At 36.2% G+C, this 12,669-nt stretch overlaps 1 protein-coding gene across 1 annotated transcript in view; it reads right to left on the reverse strand.

The window, feature by feature from the left end:
• Positions 1–553: 553 nt before the first annotated feature.
• The window catches only part of SLC13A1 (solute carrier family 13 member 1), a gene marked incomplete at its 5' end in the record, with an annotated part of 76,106 nt that continues 63,990 nt past the window's right edge, over positions 554–12,669 (reverse strand). Inside the window, 5 exons of the mRNA XM_079932479.1 lie at positions 554–981; positions 2,710–2,847; positions 4,346–4,507; positions 9,719–9,828; positions 11,902–12,008. Of these exons, the coding sequence (XP_079788605.1) occupies positions 844–981; positions 2,710–2,847; positions 4,346–4,507; positions 9,719–9,828; positions 11,902–12,008 (655 nt within the window). The 3' untranslated portion in view covers positions 554–843. The remainder of the gene's footprint in view (positions 982–2,709; positions 2,848–4,345; positions 4,508–9,718; positions 9,829–11,901; positions 12,009–12,669) is intronic.

The following is a 12,669-nucleotide window of genomic DNA, read 5'->3' on the forward strand; positions in this document are numbered from 1 at the left end:
CAAATAGAAATTAATCCTTATCTATTTTCTGTTGTTTAGTGGATTCAGCTATAATTTTGCAACTACTACTTTCAATTTTTTTTTTTTTTTTTTTTTGCGGTCCGCGGGCCTCTCACTGTTGTGGCCTCTCCCGTTGTGGAGCACAGGCTCCAGACGCGCAGGCTCAGCGGCCATGGCTCACGGGCCCAGTCACTCTGTGGCATGTGGGATCTTCCCGGACCGGGGCATGAACTCGTGTCCCCTGCATCGGCAGGCGGACTCTCAACCACTGCACCACCAGGGAAGCCCTTAACTTTCAATTTTTATACTATGTGGATATTTCAAGAGTAATCTGATTGGAATATTTTTTAAATGAGGGAATGTATATTTTACTTAGATTAAACTTTTCTTTTGCACTACCAGATGACCACAGCTTTGATTTTTCAGAAAATTCCCTTGGACACTACAGAAATGATTTATACAAGTAGCTAATAAACTTGTATATTTTATTTTCTATTTCTACCTTCATGGAAAGTTTCTGAAATAACAAATTGACATTTGAAATGTTACACTGAACCCAAAGTGTAAGATGAAGCAAATGACCTAATCTCTTGAAGGTCAAGTTATAAATTATTCTTATGATGAAGTAGGATGCATATGGTCCATAAGCAAAATCTCAACTGAGGGCTTCTTCATGAAGGCACATAGATGGTCTTGGTTGCATCTCAAAGCAGGTTTGGGGTGTTTTACAGCAGCTACACCAGGACTAATTTAAGTGTCATCAGTTTTCTAGAGCCAAATTTTGTAGTGAATTCTTAGTGGTTCCCAAAACCCACCACAGGATAGTCAGAGCATTCATGCTTGTCATGGCATGGTCTCATTACTAACTGCAGGAGCCCAGGAAGGGTAAGTGTGGAGGTCAAACATGGGTACAATCCAGGTAAACATGCCAAGCATCACGACAGCAACACCCACAATATTAACGCCAAGTCCAGCTTTAACCTTGAATACGAAAGAACATGAATGTCAGTCTCAAAAACAAACAAACAAACAAAAAAACCCCAAAACAACCTATGGGAGAATTGGAATACTGTTGAAGAAGGCATATGTCAGATTTACATGCATCCTAAATGATTAATATCAATGATTGGTTTCATAAGACAAGGAGTCCTTCCACTCATGTCAAAAAAGAATCTGTTCCCAACTAAATGCCATTTAGGTTGAGAGTCTCAGAGAGGTTCCTCTTAGGAATATACTGAAGTCATTCTGATTAGAGAAAAATCCCTTTAAAAATCTGCCGTTTCATGTCAAATCAGGATTTGAGTTTTGCGGTTTTGTATTTCAGTGAAAATAAGGTTCAGGTCACTATATGAAAACTGAATCCTTCATATTCACTCCATATTATTTTTAGTTTAGCCTTCAGTATTCTCTTATTGAGATTTAATACCTCTTCCATTCATCTTTCTTAGAGTTCCCATTTTTCTAGGTCTGACGTCATTATTCTGGTGGCACTAAACAATCTCAAATTGTTTTCTAGCTATTAAGACAGAGGTTGGCAAACTACTGCCCATAAACTGTTTTTGTAAAGAAAGTTTCGCGGGACCACAATTCTGCCCATTTGTTTACATGTTGTTGTTGGCTGCTTTCATGATTCAGTAGTTGTGACAGAGACCATATAACCCACAGAGTCTCAAATATTTACTCTCTGGCTCTCTACAGAGAAAGCTTGCTTATCTCTGCATTCTCTGTATTAAAACATGGAGCCCCAAGGCAAAATAAACGTTATAGAGGCCTCCTGTTCTGTCCATGCAAGCCTCTCGTTTATTTTAGAATCCTGGTTTTTTTTAACATTCATATACCTAGCACAGTTTATATTGTATATTATGCTCATTTTCTTTACCCAAAGGAGATTATACGACTTCTGCATAGAGGCATTTCCAGAATTTTTACGTTACAGGGGTTTAGGGACAGCAATCTGTCTGGAAGAAAAGAACCTGGGGCTTAACTTGGAACTGCATTTGCACAGCAAACTCACTGAATTGCCTTTAGTTATAGTCTTGCTTGGTTTGTTCCGAAAGCTGGTGATCAAGATTGAGAGAAGAGCAGGATATTCTCAAGCTAGTCCTTCTCTACCACAACTTTTGTAATTGGCAAAATGTGCACGTTTTGTCACTTAAAGTTTCTATTATTACTTGCTTGTGCTAATTTCATTTCATTTCACTTCATTTCATTTCGTTTTATTTCAGGTGCCACTATTAGAATCAGAAAAAGAAAGATGACTTTTCATCAGTCAAGCACTGAGCCCAACATCTTATTCAGAGCAAATGTCAGTTCTGTAAATATTCATGATAGTAAACCACAGTGCTTGATTGCTGAATTTCATTAACCCTTTTGCTTAGGTCAAGTTGGGTCCTGATCTTGACATGTAAGTTTAAGCCATATTGTTTGCTCTCTTCCTCTGCCAGCGTATTACTGATGCATTCAATATCTCTGTATTTGTGACTGTAAATATTAATGGCATGTTTGCTTCTGGTTATCACTCTTAAAAACAATTCTATGGCCAGTATCACTCTTAAAAACAATTCTATGGCCAGTCATGAACTCACCTTCAGAAGTAGTACTCAGGCTATGCATTTCCTAGCAGTTGACTAGCGTATAAAAGGATAGACAACCCAAGATATCACAAAATAATGTCTGTTGGTCTTGATAGCATTCTTTCAGCTCACTCACCATGTCAGTAACTTTTAGATGGCCATACGAAAAAACAATAGCATTGGGTGGATTTGCTACTGGTAGGAGGAATGCAAATGAATTACACAGAGTAGAAGGTAACAAAATATAAAGAGGGTTGACTTGAATGGCTTCAGCCTGTTGGAAAAGATAAAAAGGAGTCTAAGTAAAATTTTGAGATAGGCATCAAAATGAGCAAAATTATTATAATAAACTTTCCCAGAAGCAGATTGATATATAAAGACATAAAAGTATATATACATAAATGCAGTTATAACTGGAAGAATAATTTTTAGAAAACGTATCTTCCTCTTATCATTGTTTATATGGTGATTGGCGTCCATTTAAGCATTATAGCTCAGTTCATTTAGAAAATAAAGTATCATTTATTCCAGAAACAAAATTAAAACAGCAGCTGTTTATAACTGATCTAGCGCTAAGTGCTGTGCTAAGTGTGTATATATATATATATATATGTTATATATATAATATATATAAGATATATGTAAAATTTAACATATATATAATGTATAACATAATAACATTGTATATTTATATATATATAATTTAAATTTCACTACGACCTTAAAAGATCATAACTGTAGTCCCAAATAGCAGATGAAGAAACTGAGGTCCATAAACGTTAAAGTAACTGATCCAAACACATAGCTGGCAAGCAGTAGAGCTTACAGAGTTCTCAGGTCCCTCTGGCTCCAAAGCTTCTCATCATTCCATTAACTTTACTACCTCTGTGACATATGTAATTTAATATTTTCTTAGGAATCATCACAGAAGAGTTACTACTATTCTTAATTTATCACATGATTTTTTAACTGCTCCATGTTGAGAAATAAAAACCAGAAAAAACCCAAAATTGTATTTTACCAACATAACCTGCCTACATTTCTTTTCTAATTTGAAGCAGCTCAAGAATGCCAACATCTGCCCCTTGAGCTGGTAGCAGAACACTTCCAGAAGGGCAATTCTTCTTCATCCAAAGTGCTTTCCTTTCACCAAACTCATCTGTCCCAATAAGAAAAACATTTTACTTGAAGCTGTTTCTTGTAATTGCCAGCTAGTGATGGAGAGGAAGAGAGACAGTCTTCCCTGTCTCTCCTTGCAAATCTGCTTCTTATCTTTTTAAATTCTTCCCTGGGCCGTAGAGAACTGCATCTAAGACATTTAAGCTTGAAGCCTGAAGTGTAAACATAGCTTTTTATTCCCTTGCAAATCACTTATATGAAGCACTTCTCAAAAATTCAAGACATCTTCTGGAGGGAGAAGTATCAGTGTTAGAGATCTAAATACTAAAGTTGCCAGGAAGCACTGAATCCCAAAGTCTTCTAGAGCTGGAAAGGATCTGGGCTGACCCTCCTGTTTATCTGCAAATGAAGAATATGGGTAGAAAGAAGGTAGAGGGTTCACTTAAGATCATGCTGCTTGAACATGGAAGAAAAGAGTTCTCCTGAGTTGAGGTCTCCTAAGAAAGTATGAATGCAAATAAGGACGACTCTGTAAGTTACCTACAGGGGGACCATTCAGGACCCAAATGATTCCACACTGCAATATGAGAACACACAAAGTAGAACACTATTCTTTCAATGAATAGTGTAAATAGGATAAATGAGATACTCACCAATGGAGACAGTATTGGAAGAAGGAGGGTAATGGTAGCTGGATTGCTGGCTACCTCTGTTAAAGATGTGACGAGCAAAGAAGATATCAGAATTATTAGCCAGACTGGTAATGAACCTAGAGGAGATAATTTATTTCCTATCCATTTAGATAGTCCTGACTCCTAAAAAAACAAATTTGCGATATTTAGCATTCATTAATAAGTCATTTAATCAGACATTTAAATATATTAAAAAGCATTATTTGATCTAAGAACTCAGTTTCTAAAGTATAATTTTAATCTTTCATGTTTTTCTGTGGTTTGTTAGATCTAGGTCGGTTTGGCATGGAAAAGTTCGCAATTATTCTCATTTTAATATACCAAACTTTAGGAAGTTTGAATTGTCTTCCCACATCTTTTCAATTAAATTTTAATTATATCTAATTAATATATGTGGGTATAACAAGCCATGTAGTACTATAGGGCTTTAAGAAAAGAGCAGCCTTTCTGGTCTACCTCTGTCCACATCTGTGTTCCCCAGAGGCAACAACTTTCATCCATATTAGCTATTTATAACCATGTTTATGTGTTGATAGCTATTTTACAAAATTCTACTTTTTCATATTTCTAAATTTTCAAATGTAGACATTATTTACTGATTTCCTAATACGTGCATAAGAATTCAGCTTTCTAACACCTTCCACCATACATAGAATTCAGCTTTCTAACACCTTCCACCATACATATATTTCCTGTCCCCACCCTCCATTCCCTTACACTCACTCATATGTCAACATTTTTGGTTAAATCAATATTTAAAGTTTGCCATTATGATTATATGGATATCGTTCACAACTGAGCCACTTAGTGTACTGTGATTGCTTTCACTTTTTTGTTTTACTTTTTGTTTGTTTGTTTTTCCAGGAAATAATTTCCCTATGCTTTTTTTTTTTTTTTTCTGTACGTGGGCCTCTCACTGTTGTGGCCTCTCCCGTTGCGGAGCACAGGCTCCGGATGCGCAGGCTCAGCGGCCATGGCTCACGGGCCCAGCCGCTCCGCGGCGTGTGGGATCTTCCCGGACCGGGGCACGAACCTGTGTCCCCTGCATTGGCAGGTGGACTCTCAACCACTGCGCCACCAGGGAAGCCCTCCCTACTCTTTTGTTTGCTTAGTTTTCTAAGTATCTATCACTAATTCTCCAGTACACTCTCCAGTAAAAATGGAAAACGCCTCACAAGTAGATAAAAATTTCAGGTAATTGTCCTTTTTCATTTTCCCTAATGGAGGTATCAATTTTGTAGTGTTCCCTTTTTCTGCTCCATTGGGACTAGTTGCTCTTTAGATCTACTTTACTGTTATAAAGAGACTTCTCTTCACTAGCATACTGTGGATTCCCTTCATCTCTCTCTGATGTGGGAATCCTTTCTTGCTAACTTCTTTGTGTTGGTGGGCCACAGGACCACATCTTCTGTAGCTTCCTGTTAATTGGTGCATGGGAAGTAAATTTTTTTAGTCTTTGCATGTCTGAAAACCTCTTTCTTTTCTTTTCACATTGCTTTGATATTTAGCTTTTGTAGAATTCTAGACTTGAAAAAATTACCACTCCAAATAATTATTGCTCCACTTCCTGTGGCTTCCAGTTGGGTTCTTTAGAAGCCGGATAATATTCTGATCTTGGATTCATTGTACATAATACAGAAAAATCTGCCACAGTCAAATTAATAGTCAAATGGAAGGGAAAATCCTCCATTTGTGAGATTTCAGTGAGCTGCTGCATGTGTGAATCTGTATGCTCATGACAAAGTAGGATGGACATCAGAAATGCTCTAATTACAAGCAGTATACCCTCAGATCAGAAGTTGACAAAAACATCGCCAGATGTGATAGCCAGATATTATGTATATTATTTGCAGTTCTGACTTACTTTTTTGTTTGTTTTGGGTTTTTATTTTTTATTATTTTATTTTTATTTATTTATTTTTTTGGCCATACCGCGAGGCATTTGGGATCTTAGTTCCCTGACCAGGGATGGAACCTGTGCCCCCTGCAGTGGAAGCGCAGAGTCCCAACCACTGGACCACCAGGGAATTCCCTGGGTTTTGTTTTTTAGATGGAAAAAGACTATTTACCATTTAAATCACATTGGCACAAATTCATCTTTAAATATATTTTAAGAATGGATTTTATCTACACCTGATTAGATACAGCTGGAAAAGATTACACCACATATTGTCCCTTGTCTCTGGAAGCCACTGGGATCATATCAAAATCCTACATGAGGTGGTTTGGTACTGGGTTCTCAGTAGCTCTCTCTGTCCAGAATCTCTTAAGTCCTCGGTTCCATGAAATTTCTTGTCATATTTTTTGGAAGTGGCCTTCTATTTCTATTTTCTTTCTTCTTTTTTTCCCCTTCTCTTTCTGATGCTATTATTGATCAGCTGTTGGATTGATACTCTAATTTTCTTATTGTTTTTTAATAATATTATTTTCTCTTCATCTTTTTGTTCTATTTTCTGGGATAAGTTCAAACTTCAATTTCTAACCCTGCTACTGAATTTAAAAATTCCTGTTGTTCTATTTCTTATTTTCAGTGGCTCTTTCTTATTTTCTATCTAGTTCATTAAAAAAAATTTACATTCTCGTGGGGGGGTGGTGGTGGTAGGATGAATTGGGAGATTGGGATTGACATATATACACCAATATGCATAGAATAGATAACTAATAAGAACCCTCTGTATAAAAAAATTAAATTATATTAAATTAAAAAAAAAAGTTTCCAGTGCATCCCCTGTGGAAATAAAATAGGCTATGTTCACAGAATTTTTCCAAAAAAAAAAAAAATTACATTCTGTTTTACTTTCATGACTTTAATGTTTCTGATATCTCTTTGAAGCATCAATGAAAAATTTTGGAAGTTTTCTTTTACTTTACACATTTTCCTTGTCTTTTTGGTATTCTTTCTCTTTTTGCTTATTTTTTGTTACTGGTTGTTGTATCAGAGGCTTTCCCCACTGTCTGGTAATCCTGGACTACCTATTTATGTTTTAAAGGGAGGCGATAAAATCACAATTGGAAGCTCTTTGTGTCTAAGTGAAGATTGTTGAGAGGAAGACATTACTATAGGTGACTGAACTGTAAGCCAGTGTCTCAATGATTCGATTTTTTACAGAGTAAATCTAAATTTTCTACCAGGGAGGAGAGAGGGCAGTTGTCTCTCTGTTCAGGGCTGGAGGGAGTGTCTGGAGGCTCACACCTCCTTACAGACTTTTTAAACAATCTTCCATTTTTAGTGCTGGTTTTTTCTCTAGCTTTCAGTTAATCTGCTGCTTCCAATTCCTAAACTTTTCCAGAATCTTGTGGATGCATGTTTGTTTCTTTTTGGCTTTTTTTTTGCAGGCTGTAGATTGAATCTTTTTCTACTTCTTTACAAAGTCATTGACCCCTCATATATCTTCTTCCATCTTCTAAATTTTATCAGTATCTCTTGTATGTTATTGTTCCTGCCATTTATTCTTTGTCTTTAGAGATTGATACTTTTTTGTTGTGCTATTTCCATTTTAGTGGAGACCTGAGTCAAAGTGTTAAGTCCTCCGTATTTAACTTAATAGAAAAATTTTGAGGAATGTGTGAAAATGGGAGAGGAGGAGTTGTTCACTGATAAGATTTTGAAGGTGACTGTCAGTTCGTGAGAGTTCAATCATGTTGAACCAAAATCAAGGAGCATTTAAGAGAGAGGAAATAGCAATGAGGTGAAAGCTTTAGGAGCTGCAATCTCACAGTTCCCGACTAGAAAGGTTATCTAGTTCTAGGCATTTGCCAAACTAATTACAGTTTGGAACAAAATTTTTAAAAAGTAACTGTCTCCAAATCTTTGTAAAACCAGTTTCTAGTGGAATAGTTGTCCACAGCTATAGAAATAGGGTGATTTGGGGTATCCCACAGAAACCTGATTCTTTGTACTAGGATTTTCACAGCAGAGTCCCTCCATGGTTTCCCTCATTCTTCCAGTGAGAGAGCCTAGTGCATCAGACTAAGTCCACACCTTTTCATTTCCTTCAATTTTGCTATTCTAGGGTCTGGCCAGTGCTTTTAAAACCACTTTGAGTGACAGATATTCTAGGAAGGAGAGATGAACAAATTCACGTCAATGCTAGAATTGCTGATTCTGATTTCCTCACAATTCAAATTAGCAGACATAGGAATAGAAGTTATTTATTCTGAGAAACCTGATCTCATTACTACTGAGCTAGTAGAAAAGTGTATTTGTCTTCTATTTCTGTCATTTATATTTGAACAGTCTATGAGGCAAGCCAAATCTAGACCTAAAACGACATTGTAAGGGGCACTCAGAACTGAGACAATTTCTAAGACTTTCACCTATTACTAAATTGCTGAAAACTCAGTATCCAAATATCATACAGAAGAATTGACAATAAAGTCAGAAGTAAAAACCAGTCTTCCCTTAGACTGTCAAGAATAGAACAGAACAGATAGTTATTTGTCTTGAAAAGTATAAAAATACAACTTTTCAGAAACTGAAGGACTTGACATGATCTCTCTCTCACCATCATTTTTACTTTGATGACTGAATAAGGAAATGGAATGTCCATGAGTTTTGAGTGTTTCACAGAAGGCTACTAAGTCCCGAATAATTAGTTAAAGAGGAGAGGATTTTCATGGAATTTCTGGAGAAGATACTTTTCTTCTAGCAACCCTATAATAACCAGGGCAATTTCAAGGGACAAAGGCTTCCCCAGACTTCTACTTTATATCAACTGCATAGATGACAGGCCAAAGAAATAGCCAACTTTATTTCTCATGACGGTTTTGTTTCTTCCTACAATTAGACATAATACAATATTAAACATGGCTATGTGAAATTCTTTCTGGACTTCATTCAATAAGCATGTTTTAAGTACCTTTAATATATTTAATATGATATGTAATAAATAATGTAATAAAGTACTGTTGTTTCTCATGCTTCTTTGGCAACATTAGGACCATGATATACTGCAGAGACATCTGAGAGCAACTTAAATTCATCATCAAATAAGGTGAAGGTATAAACAAAAAAAAATATGTACATATAATTTTTATATAACATATTTTTCTTATTAAGCTGGTCTTCTAATATTATTTCATGGATTAAGAATTCTAATTTTCTTTTTTTCTTTTGATATGCTGGGACATCATAAACAATGATGTTTTATGCTTATAAAGATTCTTGAACTCTGAACTTACCTCATCTGTGTGGTACAGTTACTGCATGGCTACTGAAATCTGCATCATTACAATGAAAGGATGAAGTTGAGCATTCCAAAAGCTTGACTGTCTTTGCGTTCTTCTTTCGAACAGTCTAGTTAATTGCTAACTATCTTAGACACAGAGTATTACCTCACAGCCATCTGCCAAGGCAAACCCTCCACCAACAAGAATGGCTATATCCCAGGGCATGAATGACTGGAATTCTTTCCAAGTAATCAGTGGAGAGTAATCAAAAGCAACTGAAAAACAAAAGTCCTACAGTTACACATTGCTTAAAATATGACAATATGACATTGCTTATTATCCTAAGTAGCCATCTCACAAGAAGTTTTTAATATTCTTGTATTGTTCTTAGATAGGAAACTTGATCTGGACTTTGAGTAATTTCCACCTGGCCTAGGCAGAACATTATATTATAAAAAAAGAAAAAAATCCATAACTTGTAAAAATCCTTTCTATTTTATTATAGAATAAATTTAGATAAATAACACTGTCATATATAATACTGTTCATTCATTCATTTATTCATTCATTCCACTAACATCTTTGCCTACTATGAGTCACAAGTGCATTGGGCTATACTGTCCTTTGCTATGTGAAATGTCTGTAATACGCCATTGGTTCAACAGCATCAGTAGAACATTATAATTATTATTCACTTATATCTATTTGAATATTTTATTGTTTTTTCAAATCATGAGGAGGGTCATGATAGATTCACCAGAATTTCTGTTTAAAATAATTTGAAGTTCAGATTTTAAAATTTATGTATTATTCATGAGACCCTTAAAATGCTCATAAAGCAATAATCATAAGGATTTCTCTTGATATTTGGGTCCTGATAGCTCCATTGATTTGCTTAGAAATAACATAATCCATGAACACATTATGCCCATTTAACATTTGTGTATAACAGGCAAGCTTCTACATGGTGAGGTTTTAAGGTTACTAATAAGTCCCCTTCCTGTCTCCTTATCCCAAACCTAAACCAAACCTACCCTCACTGTTGATGGAAATTTTGCTATTTCCTGCTCGAATTAAAGCCATATATCCTGTCAAAATGCAATCATCTCTGAATGTACCTCTCATCTAAAACTGAATATTTTATGTCTTATTTGGCATTTTAAAACCTAGTGTGAATGAGTTTATCAGGGAGAAGAGGAGCTGCAGAATGAGAAGGGAGAGGATGGTGGGTAGGGCAAGGCTCTTTCTGAGAAGGGGACTCAGATGTGGGAGCCAGAGGAGTTAAGCCAAGCATAGCACTTGCCACTGCAAGGCCTTAGGGCTTTGACTGCAATGGTCAGAGTCCTCAGGGTCTCACAGGAATCATTGCTCTATATTACAACACCTCCTTATAACACATTTGAGATATTCTAGTCTCAAGTGAAGAACAAAAGGCATGTATTTCTACACTATACTGTTTACATATATCATGTCCTGGAAATGTGACCCATTAGTCATTTATCTATTCTGACTCAAGGAGGCAGGTGGGCCAACCCAACTGCATGACTCCCAGTTCCGTCCCAGCAGATAAATAAAAAATAAATAAATAGATAGATAAATAGATAAAGGATGAATGAAAAACCTACAACTCTGCTAGGCCATTTCCAAACAATTTTAAACCATTTTCCCATATTGACAACATGAATCTGACTACCCAAAATACTCTGTGCTAGTATAAAGCACAGGCATGGATGGATCCTATGTTTAAGAAGTGTGTGTGTGTTGGGGACAGGATGGGTATACGCACATAAACACACACACTTTCTTGTCTGTGTGTTATAAAGGCAATGAACGCTCCCACTGAATGTGGTTTCTTTCAACTGTGACACTAGGTTATGGCTAAGTGTGGGGTTGATTTGCATTTTCTCCAAGGCTACTTATGAGGCTGTAAATACTCTTCCCGTTGAAACTCGTCACCTTTTTAGATCCTCAGTATTAATTACCAAGGGCTCATCTTGAAGTATGACTTCCAAGCTCCTTTTCCTACGTTTGCCAATAGTAAGATTAATTCCGATTATGACCAGGGAAGTGGGTACATGGCAGACCAAATAGTATCACCCATAGCAGAATCCTACATAACCATGGTGCATAAGGAAATCTACGTCTACCTTCTGCAAAGTAAGATAATCCTGCGTATAAGGAGAGGATGTGTGCTGTCTGAATAGGGGTTGCAGTGTATAAACAGGAGATGTAAGCCAGGGGTTGTGTCCATGTCCATTCCTTCTGTTCTACGTGTTAACTGAAACCAAGGGAATTTTGTATTTTTGCTCTTCTGTCAAATTCATTCAGAATTATAAATAATACTCAACCAGTTTCTCCTGTAGGTATAGTTTTGGTCAATCTCTTAGCTGGGATAAGAAAGAACAGGAGTCCTACAAGTAAGGCAACAGTTGAATCTGTAGCAAAACCAGGGTACCTGAAAAAAAGACATGTGTGTGCATTAAAAAATGCCATCAAGAATTTGTATGAACTAAGCACCAACTGATTATGCTGATAGCATACAAGTAGAAGTGGTGGTATTGGTAATTTATTCTGGCTAATCTGCTCTAAAGTCTGTAATTCCCAACTAAATATGTAACTTAGTGGGACTGAAAAATCTCAGATTATATCCCCATTGTTTTCATATATATCTCCTTATTTTCAAAACCATGTATACATATGTTGATATACTAGGCCAAGAGTTCACTTCTAGGTAAAGCTGACAGATCTGGTAAATAACTTCTTTGAATTATTTCTTTAATTTTATTGGCAAAGCATTGAGGTTGAAACAATAGGCCAAATCCTGTATAACTGATTTATAAAAGGCTACTATTGAATTGTGGCACGGCATGGATGTTTTGAGCGTCCTTTAAAACTCTCTGTAAATTGTGAAAAGGAATTGATCTGTTTTTCTAAGATATAACGTCTGCTTCTGTGTTTATAGGCCTTGCCATATCATACAAATGAAATCACCCATTTAATGCTTTGCACCCTGTGAAACTCAATCAAGGATATTAATTATTAGAATGGCTTTGAGGTACTCATAAATGATCACTGAACAAATTAAGAGTTATTCAGAAACAGATGGGGTCTTAGAA

This window comes from Stenella coeruleoalba (genome assembly GCF_951394435.1).
Source record: "Stenella coeruleoalba genome assembly, chromosome: 9".
Lineage (NCBI taxonomy): Eukaryota > Metazoa > Chordata > Mammalia > Artiodactyla > Delphinidae > Stenella > Stenella coeruleoalba.